Consider the following 22848-nt stretch of genomic DNA (forward strand, 5'->3'; position numbering starts at 1 on the left):
AATATAACTATGACTATACCATAGTATTTCAGTTACATTATTAATGACAATAAAAATAGCTTTGTGTCGTGTAAATAAATAAATATACAGTATATTTAATTATATATTCAATAGAGAACGAATGGATGGAGGGATGGATAGACAAAAGATGAATGGACAGACAGACAGAAAGATAGATAGATAGATAGATAGATAGATAGATAGATAGATAGATAGATAGATAGATAGATAGATAGATAGATAGATAGATAGATAAGTATACAGATGGATGGATGGGTGGATGGATGGATGGATGGATGGATGGATAGATGGATGGATGGATGGATGGATGGATGGATGGATAGACAGACAGACAGACAGACAGAAGGATATATAGACAAGAATAGATATGCATGTATGGATGGATGGATGGATGGATGGATGGATGGATAAATAGATGGATAGAAGGATAGATAGATAGACAAGAATAGGGATAGATAGATAGATAGATAGATAGATAGATAGATAGATAGATAGATAGATAGATAGATAGATAGATAGATAGATAGATAGATAGACAGTCAGACAGACAGAAGGATATATAGACAAGAATAGATATGCATGTATGGATGATGGATGGATGGATGGATAAATAGATGGATAGAAGGATAGATAGATAGACAAGAATAGGGATAGATAGATAGATAGATAGATAGATAGATAGATAGATAGATAGATAGATAGATAGATAGATAGATAGATAGATAGATAGATAGATAGATAGATAGATAGATAAGAATACAGATGGATAGATGGATGGATGGATGGATAGATAGATAGATAGATAGATAGATAGATAGATAGATAGATAGATAGATAGATAGATAGATAGATAGATAGATAGATAGATAGATAGATAGATAGATAGACAGTCAGACAGACAGAAGGATATATAGACAAGAATAGATATGCATGTATGGATGATGGATGGATGGATGGATAAATAGATGGATAGAAGGATAGATAGATAGACAAGAATAGGGATAGATAGATAGATAGATAGATAGATAGATAGATAGATAGATAGATAGATAGATAGATAGATAGATAGATAGATAGATAGAGACTTCCTGGAAAAAACATTTAAAAATTGTTGTCACAAAAGCACAATCCCCAGTGGTGGGAAACTCCCACACACCCTCCATTCACACACTACGACCAATTCAGTATATCCAGTTCACCTATACCTCATGTTTTCAGACTGTGGGGGAAACCGGAGCACCCAGAGGAACACGTGAAAAACATGCACACTTCATACAAAAATACCACCTGCTCCTGCTGTCACCCAAACCCATGACTTTCTTGTTGTGAGGCAACAGAGCTAACAACTGAGTGACCAATATTCTTCAGATGATCTTGTCAAGTGCTTAATAAATTAAAAACACTTGACAACGAGTAAATACTGAATTCATTTTCAGTTTGGGATGCAGTGTCCCTTTAAGAATGCCAAACCCAATATGAACCAATCTGATCTGACATATCCATTTGCACTCACACAAAATGTGCCTAAAGCATGAAGAACTAGCTTTAACTAACTAGAAACTTCCCACTGAAGAGTAGACAAGTGTTCATAACCAGCAATCTACAGCACAGATAAAGGCCAGAACTCAGAAAGATTTTGTGCAATGCGTTAAAAATATAACAAACCATACATTGTATTTTAAAATCAGTGACAGAGAGCAGCTCCTCTTGAGTTTCCTAAACCAGAGACTTTCCCTTTAACAGAAGAGTGAAAACCCTCTTTATACCAGCGTCCCTTTTGAAGCTGTTTGGAAGCATGTTCAGTTTTGCCATTTGTGGACACCGATGACAAGACACAAAAGCATGCTGGCCATAAATAGCGCCGAGCAGCGGAGGATTGCTCACTGCCTGTGGATCAAATTCTCCAAAGGGAAAAGCGGCCACTGGCCTGAAGCCCAGATCTACTGCTAGAGCTCGATTATAGAAAACACTGGCCAAAGAAGAAGAAGAAGTGAAGGTGGCTGAGCTGATCATTTCAGCTTCATTAAGACAAGAGCCAGCCACAGATGCAATATTGTCATTGGTGAGTTTGCCTGATTGGTTTGGAAGAATCTGAATGAATCTAAATGAATCAAACTAATAAATTAATTAAAAGGATATTTGGTCAAGACAAAAAAAAGTCTTGCCTTGTGTTCCTTAAACACCTGTGTACTTAAACAAATCAATGAATTAACAATTGTTTTATCGATGGCTAGACAAACAGATAAATCGACCGCCCGACTGACAGATAGATGGATAGTGATCGACTAGATAGATTAACAGACAGACAGACCGACAGAGACAGATAGATAGAAGGACAAGTAGATCGACCAGACAAAGACAAAAAAAGACAAACTGATGGATGGACAGATGATAAATAGATCAACAGACAGACAGATCGATAGAAAGACAGACAGACGGAGAGACAGACAGACAGATAGATAGATAGATAGATAGATAGATAGATAGATAGATATAGATAGATAAAAAGACAAATGATAAATACATCAACAGACAGACAGATCGATAGAAAGACAGACAGACGGAGAGACAGACAGACAGATATAGATGGATGGATGGATGAATGAATGGATGGATGGATAGACTGATGGATGGACAAATGATAAATAGATCGAAAGACAGACAAACAGACAGACACACAGATTGACCAGATAGATTAGACAAAGATAGATAACTAGATAAACAGATGGATAAACGGACGGACAGACAGACAAACAGATAGAAAGACAAGTAGACAGACAGACAGACAGACAGATAGATAGATAGATAGATAGATAGATAGATAGATAGATAAAAAGACAAATGATAAATACATCAACAGACAGACAGATCGATAGAAAGACAGACAGACGGACAGATATAGATGGATGGACGGATGGATGGATAGACTGATGGATGGACAAATGATAAATAGATCGAAAGACAGACAAACAGACAGACAGACATATCAATAGAAAGATAGACAGACATACACAGATTGACCAGATAGATTGTTAGACAGAAAGATAGATAATTAGATAAACAGATCGATAAACGGACGGACGGACAGACAGACAGACAGACAGATAGAAGGACAAGTAGATCGACCAGACAGACAGACAGACAGACAGACAGAGACAGACAGACAGACAGACAGATAGATAGATAGATAGAAGGATAGACAAACGAATGGACAGATAGATCGACAGACAGACAGAGAGATAAACAGACGGATTGATGGATGTATGGATAACCAGACGGGTGGACAAGTAGATTGACAAGATAAATTGACAGACAGACGGATAGACAAACAGACGGATGAAGAAACAGATAACAGACATATATAGATAGACAGACAGACTGACTTAAAGATGGACAGATTGACAGAAAGACAGAAATAGATTCTATTGATTAAACGACAGAACAACTGAACAAAATATTAATCGATCAATCAAAGCTACTCTAGAGCAAGCGATAAAAACAAAAGCTCAATCATTTGATCAATAACAGAACGATACAGATGAACAGAGAAACAGACCAACTAAAAATGGCAAACATAAATATCTTTAATTGAGAAGCTCCATCAAACGAGGGTCATGTTGACGAGCAAAGCGAACACATGTCAGACATATCACATCGCTGGAGTGACACCCGGATGAAACGACCACAGCAGTCAACCGAGCCAAGAAAACCCATCCAAGAATTCTGCCACAGGATTTTATTTCAAAGTGGCACCTTCCTCGATCTCACAAACAATGCTTCACTTCAGGCCGTCATCTTTACACATAATAATGTATTTCTGTTGTCATGTAGTGTCAAAAAACAAAACAAAAAAATAAAACAAACACTTTCCAAGCAGACGCTCTGCGGCGTGTGTTTGAATCAAAGGCTGCAATGGCAGAGTTCGAACCCGTCTGTTTGTGTCCATATGCGTAACAGGAATGAAAACTGTGGTAACTTCTATCACGAAATTGACGGACGACAGAAATCCCAAAGTCCTCCTTCAAATGCTAGAGTAAAAGTGCTTTGTTTATCTGCATAGAGTTTACGTGTTCGAAAGATTAGAGAGTTCAATAAATAGATTCAGACTTGTAAAGTGCTTGTCTCTGGTTAATGCATTGCTGTGAGGCATTAACGTACAGCATAATAAAATACCTCTGTAAATACATCATCAAATATAGACTGAGCTACTGTTCATTTAATAGATGTGATCATTTGAGTTTGGCAAAAAAAAAATGCACAGAGGGATACGGGGGAGGTACAAAAGCGACCAATCTTATTGGTAGATTTATGTTTTGCAAACAGTTGAAGTCAGAATTATTCGCAATCCTTGTAAATTTTTTCTCATATTTCCCAAATGATGTTTAACAGAGCATAGAATCTTTCACGGTATTTCCTATAATATTTTCTCTTCTGCTGGAAGTCTTATTTGATTTATTTCGGTTAGTTTTCAATTTTTTAAAAACATTTTAATGTCAATATTATTAGCTCTATTATTTTTTTTCGATTGTCAACAGAACAAACATCGCTATACAATGACCTGCCTAATTAACCTAGTTAAGCCTTTAAATGGCACTTTAAGCTAAATACTTGTATGTTAATAAATATCTAGAAAAATATTCGATGGTGGTGCTGACAAAAGTTAAAAGGAGCGGGAGTTAGGGTGGGTCATTGCGGACGAAAGTGAAAAGCAAGGGGGAGAGGGAGTGCTGGGTGGGTTGTCGCAGATGAAATTGAATAGTCTTGGGGGGGGGGCTTGTTGCGGACGAAAGTGAAGAGCGGGGGTCGTGGTGGTGATTCTCACATACTAAAGTAAAGACTGAGGAGGCAGTGGTCGGGAGGTTGCCGCGGACCAAAGTAAATAGTCTTGTATGGGGATGAGGGGTATTGTTACGGACAAAAGTGAAGAGCGGGGGTGTGTGAGTTCCCTCAGATAAAAGTGAAGGACGAGAGTGGTGGGGGGTGGGGGGTAGTCGTGGATTACAGTGAATAGTATTGGGGGGTCATTGCAGAAGAAAGTGAAGTGTGCGGGGGTGTAGGGTGGGTGGGTTCTTGTGGACGAAAGTGAATGGCGGGGGGCTGGTAGATTGTTGCGGCCAAAAGTGAGGAACGGGCATGTGGAGGGGCTGGTTCTCGCAGATGAAAGTAAATAAGGGGCCCTTATCCATCATGGCCTCCCAATCATCCCCATCCCACCGAATTGGCTCTATCACTATCTCTCCACTCCCCCTTTAGCTGGTGTGTGGTGAGCCGTGAGCGCACTGGCGTCCTTGTCCTGTGGCTGCCATCACATCATCCAAGTGGATGCTGCACGCTGGTGGTGGGGTGGAGAGACCTCCCTCATGATTGTGAAGCGCTTTGGGTGTATGGCCACATTTGAAAATTACACTCTATAAATACACATTACATTACATTTCCCCCACATAGCAGCACCCCTGACAGTCATCACGGCAAAAATAAAATAAATAAATTATTAGAAATGAGTTATTAAAACTTTTATGTTCAGAAATGTGTTGACAAAATCTTCTCTCCGTTAAACAGAAAGTAGGGAAAAATATATAGGGGCACTGATAATTCTGACTTCAACTGTGTGTTAATGAGATCTCCTTATTGTTAAATGTAAAAACAAGAGAAAAGGAAAAGAAATAAAAAGAAACGATAGGCCTATTCCTCCAGGATGAATTGATAGAGACAGCTGCTGAGATGAAAGCGTGTGGAATCCAGATGGCACATGGCGGCTCGCTCTACAATGGTCTTCCCTCCAGCGATACCACCACATTTCCTCCCAGCTTCTCTGCCAGAGTCGAGCGGTCCTGAATGTCGTCTAAACCGTTCACCTGCCATTCGTGTTTAATACCTGGAGAATGAAGCATGGCTGCATTAGATTTCACAATACATATTTGTTTAGCCCATGATTGAGTCTATTTATTTACTCAAATAAATCTGTGTTAATATGTACAGCTGAAATCAAGATGATTCGCCCTCCTGTGAATTGTTTTTCTTTTTCAAATTTTCCCAAATGATGTTTTTCGAGGGCAAGGAATTTTTCACAGTATTTTCTTAAATGTTTTTTTTTCTGGAGCAAGTCTGTTTAGCTATATTTTTATTGTTAGCTATATTTTTTCGATAGTCTACAGAACAAACCATCATTACACAATGAATTGCCTAATTACCCTAACTTACCTAATTAATACAATTAAGCCTTTAAATGTCACTTTAAGCTGAATACTAGTATCTTGAAAAATGTCTAGTAAAATATTATGTGCTGTCATCATGACAAATTAGTTATTAAAACTATTATATTTAGTAATGTCTTCTTTCTTTAATTCTGCAGGGCTAATAATTCTGAATTCAACTGTACATATTTATTCAGTTTTTATGAATTTTAATAATAGTATTGAATAATATGCAAATGTTTATATTATTTATATAGAATACACTTTGTCTTTTAGTAGATAAAGTCACCTTAGAATTATGTTCTTAGGTTCTATCTGACATTTTTGTCAAAATTGAGTTATTGACATTCTTATTAAATGACAACTTATTTACATTAAGGGATGTTTTTTTATAAGTTGTTAACATTAAGATTTTTTATTTAAAAACAAATGTTGCACACATACTGTTTGTTATGGAATGCAAAAACTTTGAAGCTCAATATTTCCAAATCATTCAGAACGCAGATAGAACCTTATAATTCCAAGGTAAAGATATATTATATGAGAGACTTACTTTTATTATATTTTATAATAAAACTTTTTATTATTATTATTATTTATTATCACACTATTATTATTATGTTTTTCTCTTCTTTTTCATTCTTTTATAACCTGTTTTAACATATTTTATCTGTTTTGATCATTTTTTTCATAATTTTCATCATTTTTACTATTTGTTTTTATTTTTCTTATATATGTCTCTTTTATTTCTGTATATGGAAAGCACTTTGAATTGCCACTGTGTATGAAATGTGCTATATAAATAAACTTGCTTTGTTTGGACACCCCTGCCTTAAAGGATAAAGTTTTTGGTGTGTGTGTGTGTGTGTGTGTGTGTGTGTGTGTGTGCGCGTTATGTTTTAGTTACTCAACTCTTAACGATGTAACACATATACACAGATTTTTATTTATTATTATTATTTTATTTTATTTTTTTATTTTTTTTACAAAACTCAAAATTGCAAAAAAAAAAAAAAAAGTCAGCAGATTCTGTTTGTCCTTGGTTATTCCCACTGCAGTACTGTTATGTCTGTTTTAAATTCCGCACAGTTGTTTTTTTTTCTGCATACAGTGCTCAGCATATACAAGTACACCCCTCACAAATCTATCTTTAAATTCATATTTCTAATAGGAAGCTATACAAGATTATATTTGTGCATATACATTAGATTAGTCAGTACTGAAGCTGAATCTGGAGCCTAACAAAATAACTTATGATAACAAAAACTAGAACATCAAAAAATTTATGTTATAGAAAAATATTGAATAAAAAAAAATTAATCTGGGATCCCCACAGCGGAATGAACAGCCAACTTATCCAGAATATGTTATACGCAATGGATGCCCTTCTAGCTGCAACCCATCACTGGGAAACATCATTACACACTCATACACACATACACTACAGTCAATTTAGCTTACCCAATTCACCTATACCACATGTCTTTGGTCTCGGAGGAAACCCACGCAAACACGGGGAGAACATGCAAACTCCACACAGAAATGCCATCTGACCCAGCCAGGGCTTTTTTTGTGTCGATTTGCAGTAAAAGATACCATAGACAACGGCCTATTTAGTACATGTTCATTATTTTAGACCAAGGGTGTCCAAGCTCGGTCCTGGAGGGCCGGTGTCCTGCTGAGTTTAGCTCCAACTTGCTTCAACACACCTGCCAGGAAGTTTCTAGTATATCTAATAAGCTTGATTAGCTGGTTCAGGTGTGTTTGATTAGGGTTGGAGCTAAACTCTCCAGGACCGAGATTGGACAACCCTGATTTAGACCTTAAAAACCATGGGTTTTGTAGCTTATAACATAACACTTAATATTCAACGTTTCAAATATAGCCGAACAGCAATAAAACTCAAGATAAAAGGTAAACAAGTCAAAATATGCATTTGTGGCGATAAAATCATGTAGTTTAAATCAAATTTTAATCATGCAATTTCTTAAAAAATATTTGGTTGTGGTTTAATATTCTTTCTGACAAACACAATTGGTCAAACCATGTTGTTTATGGAATTTTAGCCAGTGTGGGGCCGAGAGCTGTGGGAACAGGATGAGATTGGTGCTTGAGTGACAACGTTAAGCACCTGTGTTTAGCCTCGAGTCACATGGAGGAGCTCTGGATTATAAAAGGAGGAGACGCAGCAGTGGAAGACGAGAAACGTCCAGGCCTGAACGTTCCTCTTTTTTTATGTTTTCAAATTCAGGTGGAATACTTTCATAATGACTAAGGGTTGGGTTTACAATGTTTTTTGTAAAGTTTTACTGACACCGTTGTGGGTATTAATAATACATACACAGTAGCACAGTCAGCTAATGCTGAGTGGGAATTATGTAGTGTTCCAGAAATAAGAGTTGGGAACTTCAGCAGTAAAATGTCACACCTCCAACCCAAACGCATAATTCTAGCAGCATTCTGGATCTAGATGTTAATTCCATGTAGAAAGAAAAAAAGAAAAATCCTAATCTCTAATTTGGAATTTACTGCAATTAAGATCCGTTTCCTTTAAAAATCAATGATCCTCACTCCTTGATTGATATACAATATAAAGTCTCAAACTGTACATGAAGCACTGCATTTATATCCAATGTTCCATGCCATGTCTTTAAATCTAAAAATTTATTTTACCACAGTATATTTAAACAAGTTTCTGTGTTCGCCTGCTGATCTCGTTTTACGCTTGAACAACTAAATGAATGCTTAAGTCTATTTAACTGATTATATTTGAATCACATTACAACATCGATGCTGTAAAAGGAACCTTATGAAATTGAAAATAGTCACATAAACCTGTCACCGGAAGTTTATCGGTGGGTTTACCAGTGTTTTTTTTTTTTGGATGAATTAACCCTATAACAATACAGGATAATAAAATAATAACAAAATACTATAAAAGGTCTTGTGAAGCTTCGGTATTTGATAGCGATTGTGACAGTACTCACCTGTAAACTTCTTCTTAATGGCATCTTTTGAGCTAGCATAAATCATCTTGCTTTTTAATGGTGCACCTTCAGGGGCCCTATAATCAAAAACAGACGATATTAGTATGTTCACTTCCAAATGAAACAAAAAACTCAAAGCCACAGGTTATTATCATTATAAATAGAAGCCTTTATTTTTATGAAAATTATTCTAAAAACAATAAGGAGTTATTAAATTCAGTTGAAGTCAGAATTATTAGCCCCCCTTTGATTTTGATTTTTTTATATTTCCCAAATGATGTTTAACAGGGCAAATACATTTTTACGGTATGTCTGAAAATATTGTTTCTTTTAGAGAAAGTCTTATTTGTTTTATTTTGGCTAGAATAAAAGCAGTTTTTAATAAAAAATAAATTTAAAAAAAACTTTAAGGTCAAAATGATTAGCCCCTTTAAGCTATATTTGTTTTTGATAATCTACAGAACAAACCAGCATTATACAATAACTTGCCTATTTACCCTAACCTGCCTAGTTAACCTAATTAACCTAGTAAAGCCTTTAAATGTCACTTTAAGCTGCATAGAAGTGTCTTGAAAAATATCTATAAAAAATATTGTGTACTGTCATCATGGCAAAGATAAAATTAATCAGCTTTTCGGAAAAAAAAATCTTCTCTCCGTTAAGCAGAAATTGGGAAAAAATAAGTGCACTTTACGAATTTACACTTTACAACTGTATAAAATTATTTTTAATCAGTGCTTAATCCAAAATGAGGAAAAATCATCCCAGTTTTCTGAATAAATTTTCTGAATTTTTTTTTCTAAATTTTTTTTCTGAAAAAAAAATGCTTTTTTATATTAAATGTATATGTTGCCATCATAAGCAAACAACAAAAAGTTATAATTAAAATTAGAATAAAAAAAGTGAACTTTTCTAAATAAATGATAAATACACAAAGTTAAAAATCAAAATAATGCAAAGTCAATATAAATGCAAAGAAAAAGACTTAAGTTAAAAGCATGAATGCATAAATTAATGCATATATAAATAAATAAATGCATTAATATATACAGTTGAAGTCAGAATTATAAGCCCCCTGAATTATTAGCCATCTGTATATTTTTTTCTCTCGCAATTTTGGTTAACGGAAAGAATTTTTTTTTAAACACATTTTTAAACATAAGAATTTTAATAACTCATTATTAACAACTGATTTATTTTATCTAGATATTTTTCAAGATACTAGTATTCAGCTTAAAGTGACATTTAAAGCTTTAACTAGGTTAATTAGGCAGGTTAGGGTAATTAGGCAAGTCATTGTATAATGATGGTTTGTTCTGTAGACTATCACATTTTATTTATTAATTTTTTTTGCTTAAGGGGGCTAATAATATTGACCTTAAAATGGTTATTAATAATTAAAAATGGCTTTTATTGTAGTCAAAATAAAACAAATAAGGCTTTCTCCAGAAGAAAAAATATTATAGGAAATACTGTGAAAATTTTCTTACTCTGTTAAACATCAATTCGGATAAACACCAATCTCACAGGAGGGCAATTAATTTTGACTTTAACTGTACATGCTGTACATGTTTTTACAACTACAGTAACCGACACACACTACATACCAAAATATAAATACCAAGTCTTCTTTCTTGGACTCTTTGGTTTCATAAGTGGCATCATATAAGCCGTATCTGCAGTCGTTGAGCGGAAGGAGCTTCACGAAGCAGGCGTAAGGATCGTCAACACTGTCTCCAATATCTCCCACTAAAATCTGCCTGCCCTCCTCCACGATGATCTTCTTCTTGTCGTCGCTCAGGCAGAACAGCACTGCTTTTTTGCGCTTTTTCACCTCGTCTGAGGACGAGGATTTCCGGACCTTCATATCATTGAAGACTTTAATGACTTCATCACTGACTGTGACACCAGAGGCCTGCGATTGAGAAAAACACAGACGACTGCAGGTTTACAAGCAATATGGTGATTGTCTTCAGGTTTAAAGTCTCTCCACATCCTGATAGCAATCATTAAACTAAGTGGTCCAAATGTATTTATGTACTGTACTATTCTGTGGAAGGTGTGGGATTAAGAAAAATTCAGACCAATGTTTTGACTGGATGAACATTGCTATAGGCCAGGGGTGCCCAAACTTGGTCCTGGAGGTTTTGGAGTCCTGCTGATTTTACTTACCTCAACACACCTGCACGGATGTTTCTAGAAAGCCTAGTAAGAGCTTGATTGGCTAGGCTTTGCATGACACCGGCCTTCCTGGACCGTTTGGGCACCCCTGCTATAGGCTGTCCAAACTGCTTGTTCAGAAAGATCAACAACAACATGACTTTTTTTAAAATCTGTTATAGTAATTATTAACTGTACTATCCGCTTTTTAAGTGTGACGTCACAGGGAAGTGGCTTCTGAGTCCAAGCTCTCTGTCAAACTGTATGGGGAGACTCATCAAATGGTAAAAATGATTTTTTAGGGGTTTTCACCTTTATTGATAGGACAGTGGAGATATAGAGACAGAAAAGTGTGGGGAGCAGAGATAGGGGAAGGATCAGCAAAGGACCTCGAGACAGGAATCGAACTCGGGTCGCTGTGAGCACCTTAGTGCTATGTGTCGACGCACTAACCACTTGGCTATAGACTAATTTCACGCGGCCGCCATTTTCAAAAGCGATATCGAGGCTGCGGTGGGAAGAAACCCGGAAGTATCATTGGGAGTTACAAAGGAATGTTGTGTAACTGGCTATATATCTTATCAGCGAAGATAAAGTGACACAAATTTATAATTTCTCCGCCTTCCGGGTGACCCGAAGGTCCGTTCTGAATGAATGGTGAATGTAAAAAGGGATATCAGAGCTCATTTTCAGCTAAGTTAAGGGAAATGGCACTAGTTAGCTAACGTTTTCTTTCCCAAACACACGTTTTAGATGATATTCATCAAACTCGAGTTAATAAACTGATTCTTTCACTATAGTAGACTTGTCACGATACTGAATAAAAAAAAGACCGGCAATTTCGCGCTAACATTTAAGGCAATGTTGAGGGCTTTCTTGAAACAGCGCTGATTTGCCATTGTGTTCACGTGTTTAACAGAAATGATTGTGATTGGCCGAGAAGGTCATCAGTTCACCCACCGCTGTATACTGAGCACAAACACAGACGAGCCGAGCGATCTGCTTGATGACTCGACTGATCTTGACGGCTGCTTCGCGCTCCAGTCCGTGTATCTGTGCTTGCACTGGGTGAAGAGCGGTAAACTGAGCGCAAACCAAACACAGATACACGGAGACTGAAGCGCGAAGCCGTGAAGATCAGTCGACTCAACTGCGCTTAGCGGCGCTTCCATGTTAGCAGGAAATAGCCGGGTTTAAAACTTCTGTACCGGGACAACACTATTACTGACAACACGAGGGTGTGCTGCAGAGGACTGCAGTGTTTTATCACTCACCGGGTTACATAGGCTGAAGCAGGAAAGCGTCCTCACGGTGTTTAACTAGTGCCATGAGCTGAAGCCTAGGAGGACACTTAAGCGTATCACTGAGATTGTGATCTTGTTTGATGCTAAATTGCTTTTAATTGTTTAAAATAAACTTACTGAATAATATTAAAGTGATGGTTACACAATTTCTGCATTTTGAAATCTCTGCAACAGCTGGAGGTTTATAGTACACGGCATGTTACTGCAATGTTTACAGTGCTGGACCTATACTTCGGGGTTTCTTCCCACCGCAGCCTCGCTTTGATTCTTTAAAATGGCGGCCGCGTGAAATAAGCGTATTGGCGCCGACACAATGCCACTCTTTGAAAATCACGATTGCGATATATGGGTAATTCTTCAACAACGGGCACTTTTATGTCCTTTGATCATATATCCAAATATATATATATAATTTTGATCAAATTCCTCTTTCTTTGTCAAACTAACAATAAAACTTACTTTAAAAATTTGACTACCTTTCTATTATATATTATTATATATTTTTTCATATTATTCAACCTCCTTTTAGGTGTCAAGGAGGTGTTTTCACCCTGTTGCACACCCAGAGTTTTAAACTTCAACAATGAAAGTAACATTTTAAAATATGATTTATCTGGTAACTATTAGTGTATCTTAATTGAGCACTAGTGAAATCATTAAAACATTTTATAGTTATTAATGTGAGACTATTATCAATATCACTTTTTATACAAAATATAGCTGTTGCACAGTTTCAGTGTCATTTCCACCACAACACTGTAATGTTGCTTTAAAAAGTCTGTGCGAGAGATTGTTTAGGTGGTTTCTATAAAAATGAATAGTGCCATCTGAGAACATGTTCAAGATGGAGGGAATTAAATTTTTATCAACAACACTTGAAGAAAAATCAAGGTAAATATTGCTTGATAAGGAAATACATTTATTCTACGTCATTTCCAAACATGTTGTAACTTCAAAGATGTTTTTAAAAACCAAACAAAATGAAGGTAAATAAGAGTGCTTTGTTTACATGAAAGGCTAGTATCAATTCAAAGCTAATCGGTGAAGATATTTTTCATTTTTTCACAATAAACTGTTGAAATGTCATTTCCACCACCACGCACATTTAAAAAAAATATTTAAAAAGTTCTCATCACACATTAAAAGTGTATTCACAATGTATAAGTTCATGCTCTATATATAATATACAAATTCAGTTTATTTATTTTCTAATAAGCTCTTAACCAAATATATATATATATATATATATATATATATATATATATATATATATATATATATATATATATATATTCATTCATGTCAAGCAGTATGTGCAGGGCCGGTGAGCGCTCCGTGTATCTTTTGGTCACTCAGTTATGTTATAAAAATCTATTTTCTTGTGATAACGGGAAATTTTGTTGAGACATGCTTTCCTCACGCTTGCATATATATTTTTTTGCTTGTTAGTTTACTTACTGTTGATTTTAAATGCAATAAATAGGCTATGTTTGTATAAAACGGTGTAACGTTGCTTATAATTGGAGGGTGTGACTAGATTTTGGCTGATACACCTACATTTTTAAAGTTAGGAGCACCGTGCGACCAAGCAAAAAGGTTCATTTTGATCCCTGTCTTTGGTTCACTGGTTTTACCATTGACTGTGCGAGTTTCACCTCATATTTATGGCACTGTACACAGATACTTGAGTCATGTAAGTGTATTCAAAGTGTAAATATCCAATGGAATATACATAAAAATATTTGACATATGAATTCATATGGGTGTGGCACACATATATTTAGAAAATGATTGGCTTTTTGGTACAACTGTGCTGTATATTTGTTGTTCTAAGGGAGTATTTTTTGTTCACATTTTACACACAATATCAAAAGGTTAAAGGTCCTGTGAAGCGTTTTAAAATGTGCATTTTTATTTGATGTTTGATTTAATCTCAACTGAAACCTGAAGAGAGGGTGGGGCATATTGTAGCCCCTCCCCCTTTTAAAGTTTTTTTTTTTTATCACTGCTCTGCCAGTGATGGTGCTTGAGTTCAAGCGCATCAAATAAATAGCAAATGAGAAGTGTCTTGAAGGGGACGGGACATGTCAGATACAAAAGGATATTAGATTGGTCAGAAGATTTGATGAGAAACTGAAGTATGAGGTGACAAAAATGATTGATTCCTTAATGCCAGTCACACTACTGTTTGAGCATGTGAAATTCTGTTGCACGGTGCTGTGAAAAGGGGCGGGATTAAACAAAACGATTACACATTTAAAAAAGTGAGCGACTGGTTGGTCTATATTTTAAATTTCTGTACAGAGAGGTCATGTTTTGATCTTCAATTGGTCTCACGGAATCATGTGATGCGATGTCGCAGGTCAGAGTTCACCACACTTGAACTTTTCAACGCTGTAAAACTTGTCGTACGAGATTGTTTTTTCAGTCCATCATGTGTGTATGACGCACATGTGCATATGAATGGAAGTCTACGGGGTGAAAAGCGCAGTGTGACTGCGGCTTTAAGGCTCCTACACACCGGGACGCTTTTTGTTTGCGTTTATTGAGACGTTTATTCCAGACTCCGTTGAGCAAAAGAGTGTGCAAAATCACTCCTTGACATTAGATGTTGCTAACAACTTTAAGCTTCGGATACCCACATGTAACACAGAAGAAGACACGTTTGTTAAAGTTACTGCCGATTCTAAGCATGGATGGTTCAAGCAGCAGCTCCAATTAAGCAATTAAAAAAAAGATTATTGTTCACCAGAGCAACAAGCAGCTCCACGTTCATATCGCCTCTGGCCATCTTCTTCAATGTGCGCTCGCATGGACAGTTTTGCGCTTGAGCGCCTCCAAGTGCTGTTTACTGTAACTACAGCAGCTCCATGCACGTGAATAAAAGTGCCAATCTGATTGGAGGAGAAGGTTTTAACGCGGCGCGTCAAAACAAAAAAAAATGCATGAGGCTTTCTTTAAAAATGACACATTGGCGCCATTTATTTAGTCACGAGATGTTACACGTCGACGGAAAACGCAAGCAAAAAGCGTCCCGGTGTGCACAGGCCTTTAGGCGGATATGACAAACTACAAGCTTTGGATGTTTATTTCAGGGTTATATGTTCTAAATGTCAATTTTGTCACTGGTTTAGAGCACACTAGCAAATAGATATTCTTAAAACGAACATACTGATAATAACACATAGAAAACCTTTTAATTTAATGGGACATTTAAGCTATGTTATAACATATATAAAAAATATTTAAAATGTACAGCCCTAATAACAAACATGAATATTATCAGTAATGCGCTTTCAGCTTTAAAATCCTGACTCATGAACGTGGTGCAGTGCATTGCCAGCTGGTCTGTCACTGCGCTTCAAATCTCACACTCACATCTGAAAATGGACAGCAGGCCAAGTCATAGTGTGAATCCTGGACCACTAACTACTGTATATGAGTATTACACGCATATGGTTCATGAAAAATGACACTTTATGATGCCTGAGAAAGCTGAATTTAGCTTTTGAAATTGACTAAGTTTAAATCAATGTTTCTGCTATTCTCAAAGTCACTAACAAGCACCTAGATATGCAGGTGATAGGTCATTTTAAGAACTTAGATATAATTATTAGAGGAATAAATTAATTTATTTTCCTTTGGCTTAGTCCCTTTATCAATCTGGGGTTGTCACAGCAGAATGAAGCGCCAACTTACCCAGCACGTTTTACGCAGCGCATGCCCTTCCAGCTGCAAACCATCACTAAGAACCACCCATACACACTCAATAACTTTAAATATCTCATTAAACTTAAACAGATACTAGTATAAATGTTTAGGTTATCATAAACTATTCAAAAATCTCATGGCAATTAGTAACTTTTTGATTTAGTGGCTAATTCGTATGAGTTTGTACGTGTCACAATCACCAGCGACTTCTAACCACCAGAGGTCGCTGAAAAACATATCTCGTTTAAACTACAAATCCACCAGTTTATGGACTACAACTGCATACATGCACTTCGCCCACACACCTGCTTCCTCATTTAGGGTGCTTTCACACCTGTGAATCGATTCAGTTGTTCCGAAACAGAGATTACAAATGTTACATTGTTGCGGTTCGCTTTCACACTGCAAAGTTTCTAATCGCATCAAAAGAGCTAAAACAAGTCACGTGCGAGTAAACTCTCCTCACATTGGGAGTGTCAGGGTTTATTTTGCAGCGTCCCGCTCAGCTGTCAGGAGAGGTGGTGGTTTGATGGTGATTGACAGGGTGTGCGCGCGCGCGATGTGTCTGAGGAGAGATGTGGTGGGGAGGGGTGAGAAGGGTGCGCGACGTAGCGTATTTGAGGACCGGGAGGGAGACGCGAGAAACTTCCCGCCATGCTCATAATTCTCTCTTCATATGCCTATTACATATCCATAAAACACTGTGATATAACTGCGCTCGGATCAGATCGCTTTCCCACTGCAATCGAACCATTCCAGGGTTCATTTCAATCGAGTCGAGACCACCTCATTCAAGCGATCTCGGAGCGATTACTTTGACGCGGAACAGAGCGCGATTGCCCTGTTCACATATGCCAAACGAACCGCGCTAACTGGGCATCGAGACACGTTCCGAAACAAAAGTGTAGGTGTGAAAGCACCCTTAGGGCCTACTCACACTATGCCATCCGTACCGTGCCCAGGCCCGTTTCCCGGATCGTTTGAGAAGTGTGAGTGCGCTGAATCTGGCTCAAGCACGGTTCACTTGGCCGGCCCTGGCCCGGTTGGAAGAGGTGTGCCTGGATCACTTGGGCTTTGGCGCGGTACGCTTGTGTGTGAGTGCGAAACGCGCCAAAGCCCGAAAGCGAGATGTGACTTTTAAGGGGCTGTTTCATATGGATTTATTAATCATTCTTACTGTTCAGTGATCGCAAACTGCCGTAGTTTATTAAAGACGAGAACTCCTCACAGCATGACAGCTGCGCGCCTTCAGCAGACCTCCTCATTCCAGCAGCACGAGGGCTTTATGATCGTTTATGAGCGCCAAAAGATGCGGATCTGTTCGGCGAAATATCTGACTGCGTGCCACCGTATCCCAAAGAACTGTTTGGCGAAATATTTGACTGCATGTCACTGCATGACAAACGACTGAAACGATATAACTAGAGAAATCTCCACTGTGCTACTGGGTGAGAGCGTATGGCAAGCCGTTTTAGCATTTAAACCTTGTTCTGACTATCCATAAATATATTTAGAGATATCTCTAATTATATTTTGACTAGTCATAATTATAATTCGACTAGTCAGAATGACAAAGTCATAATATATTTGCAGATATCTCCAATCTGATTTCGTACTAGTACAATTGTAATTGCAGATATCTCTAATTGTCATTCTGACTAGTCGAATTATAATTATGACTAGTCAAAATATAATTAGAGATATCTCTAAATATATTTATGGCGTCAGAACAAAGATTTAAATGCTAAAAAGGCTTGCCATAGAGAGCGCTTCTGAACAGCGCAGCAGCGATGACGTAAGCGTGCCGAGGCCCGATATGGTGCGAGCGCGGGCCGTCGGGGGAGACGGGAGGGGGGACAAGCGTGCTTTGGCCCGGTTCGAGGCAACTGTACCTAGTGTGAGTACGGCCTTAGACTGATTACACTCGCACCACCTGAGGATTGTCAAAGAATGATTACACACACTATTTAGCAGCACACACACTCATTCACATTGCCGAGTCTTGTTAGCTGTATAGTGACATTACAACGCGTTACCTTTGTCTTGTTTTCCTGTGTTTAGACCTCAGCCTTGTTAGCCGTTTGTCCTAGTCTGCCGCCTGCCTTACGACCTCTCGCCTGTTATCTGATTACAATTCTGGACTGCCCCTGTACATCTGTTTGCACCTGTATTGACCATTGCTTGCCTGACTATCGAATAAACCTGCATGTGGATCCAAACCTCAGTTGTCATTGTCACTCCCCGTGTTACAGAACGATCTCGTTCAAACAATTTATTACGATTTGCTTATCCCCCAAAAACGGTTGGATTTAGGGGTGGGGTTTGGTGCTACGCCTCCTTTTAAAATCGTACATTTTCGTACAACTGAATTTGTACGAATTAGCCACTAAACTGTTACATTCAAATAGTTGTTTCCTTGTGAGATCCGGCTCGATATTAATTCTTAACTCTGAATTCTTATTTTGTTTTAATTATTTATTACTATTTATAAGACTAAATGTTGCTTAATGAAAAATAAGATAAATAATGATTAAATAAAAAAGATGTCTACCAAAAAATATATAAGCTGCGTCCCAAATAACACACTACACGTATACATTATGTACTTATGCACTTACACACTGAACAGTATATTATATGAATGTAGTGTCGGCCCAAATAGAACACTAATGTTTTTTTTTTTACCAAGTGAAAATTTGAACAGTTTATACAAAAAGTTTAATAAAAGACCAAACTACCAAAAATTCACCATCGGGAGGCAGTAGAATCACTGTAGTAGGAGAATTTTGCTTTCACCATCCAAAAAAAAATAAAGATATACAACATCAGTGGCAGAAAGCTCCGCCTCTTCAGCTACGTGGGCAAAGCAGCTATCGATGAGTGCGTGAAGTGTCCATCATTCCACATTTCATATTTTCAGTTGAATAAGTGCATCATCCAGGGGTCCGTTCTTCGTACCTCGCTTAAATGATCTAAGATGATTTGGCAGATCCCGGATCTTTTAATCTTGATAACTGATCTCTGGCTAATTTGGTTCTTCAAACAAGTTCGCGAATCAGATTAGAATGTCTGGATAAACTGATCTGAGATCGCTGCGTGTGTTGCGAAGGACAGATCTATCGATCCTCGAAATCATGATCAGAAATGCAACGATTGGCTGACGGCACAGCAGCGTAATGACATCATCTGATTAATATTCAATTATCCATGTGAGCAAAATTACATCAAATTAAACGGCTTGTTAAATATGACACGCAATAACCTTCCACATTTGTTGTGAGCTGCAGGCTTTACACTTCATCATGTATTTCAATGCAAATCAATGTATTTAGTTCTACATTTAGAAAAGATTTTCTTTATTATAGTAGTTGTTTTTTTAATCGGTGTAAAGAATAACTGGTTGTTTACAAAAGCATTTTGATATTGGTAAAGGCGTCTGCAACTTTTGTGAAGCATCAAATCACTGGCATATTAACTATCAAAACATGTTTATGACTGCATAAATGTATTATTGCTTTAAAAAAAAGTCACATATTGTGCATTTCTATTATACACAATTTGTACTAAAGCGATCTAAAAAGTTCATATCAATAAGTTTTCTCTTCGCACCACCAGGTGGCAGTCTTTGTACTTTCATTTCGAGGGTGCAGATTGCATACGTTTTATTAATATGTATAACTTTATTTATTTTATTAATGACTATAACTTTATATATATATATATATATAGTTAAAAATATGTACCATTTTCCCAAGTGTATATAACTACTACTGTAAGAAAATATCAGAATTCAGAACATACTTTCTGTATTATATTTGCTTGAACTGAGCCGATCTAATCCTGTTTATATGAATTGAACCTGCTCCCGATCAGGTTTGACCTAGCAGAACTGTTGCTATGACAACAACTCTCGGATCAGCTTTGAAGAACGAAACGATCCTGGATCGTGTCAAATCGTCAACATCCAAATCCAGCTAATTGAGTAATCCACGTACGAAGAACGGACCCCTGGTAATAAAAGTGTGTTTATTATTTTAAACGTTTTCAGTGTGAACGCACCACTTATTATTCACTATTTATACTACAAAATGGCGTAGAATTGTGCATAAGCATGCGATTTGGGATGCACCTATAGACATTAGGTTGACATAATTAACTTTATCGTAGTACTTGATTTTACAATTAATAAACAGTAAATAAATCATTTAAAATATTAAGTATAAATATAAATATACATATATACATTTTTAATTAATTAACAAACACAATTTTATTTAAGTACATAATAAAATTGCCAATAGTGTAAGCAAAGAAATCTGATATAAGATTAGATAGATTAGATAGATTTTAGGTTTAAATAATAAACATACCTTATAAATTAGACACTAAAACTAATTCTTGATTTAAGAATCTTTAGAAAAGGTTTAGAAAATAAAAGAAAATGCAGAGAAATTTGTATTTTTTAGTGTGCCACTTGTTTTTGTGTCTTTTCAGCAGTCATATACAGTCCTGCCAAGCAGATATGAACTAGTCATTGACAAAAAAAATTAACTTTTACTTATTCATTGAATCAAAGCAGTATCTGTTTTTTCTCTACTTTTTAATACATTTTTGTACTTAAAACTTCACAATGAACAAGCTTTACCCACTAAACCTTATAAATGTACGTGCTAAAACACAATGTTGCAAGTTAGAGAAGTACTAAATGGGTATATCTAATTCTTAAGCATTGATTTATCTGTTCAATATTTAATAAACACACACTATAAACTACTACAAGTTTTAAAAGTAGTTTGTGGTAGCTAGCACAGCGCATGCGCACAAACCCGCACTGAGCAGCTGGTGCGGAGCTCCGACTCTCACACACACTATGCCCACTAAATCCTATTGAATCACGAATAAATAGTCTAATTCACACCCCAAGTCATAGAACAGTCATTTCACAGCATGAAACAGTCCGTTTTAAACTGCTTACACGCGTTTGTGTACATCAATTTACTCCCATTTATTTCTCCAGCGCCTGTGAGGAAAAGTTGGAGAGAAGCGCGCTCACAGTGATTAAAGCACCGGCTAAAATTAGCTTAACATGGCCGCCTCGGGACACAGGCCTGATATATAAAGATTTATAACAAAAATAAAACTGATTTCACTAACCACGAAATAAAGTTAAGGCCAAATAACGCAGTGTTTTCTTCAGCCTGAGCGCGTATAGTGAAGATTCCCGCTATAGCGCCACAGCGCCGCATTACAGATCCTGCCTGGAGCTGAAAACGTGACAGTTGCCGATCAAAAGTTTGACAGAAAGAGTTTCAAAACAGCGCGACGACATCTCTTATGAATTAAGAATTAAATGTGTGAGGGAAAAGACTGGCTTACCATGCTGTCCGATGCGATGAATCGATAAACCGTTATTTTCTAGGTACTTCTATCTGGGAATGTGAACAGCCGAGACGGTGAGAGAGAGGAGAGAAAGAGAGAGAGAGAGAGAGACGCACGCACACATGCACGCGCACGCACTTACACACCGAATTTTAGATTGTGAAAAATTAATTTTGATAGTTTAATATTTTGTTTATTATAATTGTGTTGTTATTTTTATTTAATTATTGTTGTTATTATTACTATATAACCCTATGTAATATGTTTTAATGTTATATGCAGTGTAATGCATGCTTTGGCAATATATTTGTCGTCCCTTTAAATTACGTTTCAGCTGAATTTAATTATGTTTGTGTGTGTGTGTGTGTGAGAGAGAAAGAGAGAGAGAACTGCACAGCCACAGTGAGGGCTTGATCGAGCATAAATGCACTGTCATTCACTGTCTTAGGAGCAGCTGGCAAGGAAAAATGGATTAAAAATATAACAGAGATAGCAATTACAAGATCGTTGATTATTATTTAGCCCTTTGCTGTAACACCCATTTGTTTTATTAAATTATATGGTACTGCAACTTGTTTTAATTGTGATTTAATACTTATACTTTTTGCATGGAGATAAATTATATACCGTAGTTGTAATCAGTGTTGAGGATAAGTAACGTGACTTACGTAATAATATAACTTTTCTAAGTAAGGAGTAAAGGCATTACTTAAATTAAGAAATAATATTTGAGTTCATTAAAATTGTAAGGCGAGTTACTTAATTCAAATTTAAAATTAATTAATTGCTGGATTAAAATTAATATAGTCACATTTAAACACAACGAGGGAATGTGTTCATTATTTTAAACACATTAAATAAGGAAATGGGGATTGTTTCAAGACAAAAAGTGCAAAGGCAGCAAACTTGGAAATTAGGTCAAGATGTAGGCCCACTAAAATAGTTTAGTTTCTTCAGTGATTCCGCCTGACAACAAAAATTAAGGTAGGATAAGGTTTATTTACTTATTTGCTGGACATCTATTGTCAATCAAATCCATTCATTGGTACTCATAAGACATCGTAGGCTACTACAGGACAAATGAAAACACAA

General features: G+C 36.7%; 1 protein-coding gene across 2 annotated transcripts; it reads right to left on the bottom strand.

Moving 5' to 3' along the window:
* Positions 1 to 3587: 3587 nt before the first annotated feature.
* On the bottom strand, positions 3588 to 21841 carry cfl2 (cofilin 2 (muscle)). Of its 2 annotated transcripts, XR_015512494.1 has the most exons (5): positions 21754 to 21841; positions 10810 to 11117; positions 9203 to 9279; positions 5638 to 5896; positions 3588 to 4349 (listed from the first exon to the last, which is right to left on the bottom strand). XR_015512494.1 is itself a non-coding variant. In NM_205700.1 (4 exon segments), coding segments are annotated over 4 exon segments (501 nt in total). In that variant the 5' UTR covers positions 21757 to 21826; the 3' UTR covers positions 3588 to 5783.
* Positions 21842 to 22848: the final 1007 nt, after the last annotated feature.

This window comes from Danio rerio, chromosome 17 (genome assembly GCF_052040795.2).
Source record: "Danio rerio strain M-AB ecotype USA chromosome 17, GRCz13ab, whole genome shotgun sequence".
Classification (NCBI taxonomy): Eukaryota; Metazoa; Chordata; class Actinopteri; order Cypriniformes; family Danionidae; genus Danio; species Danio rerio.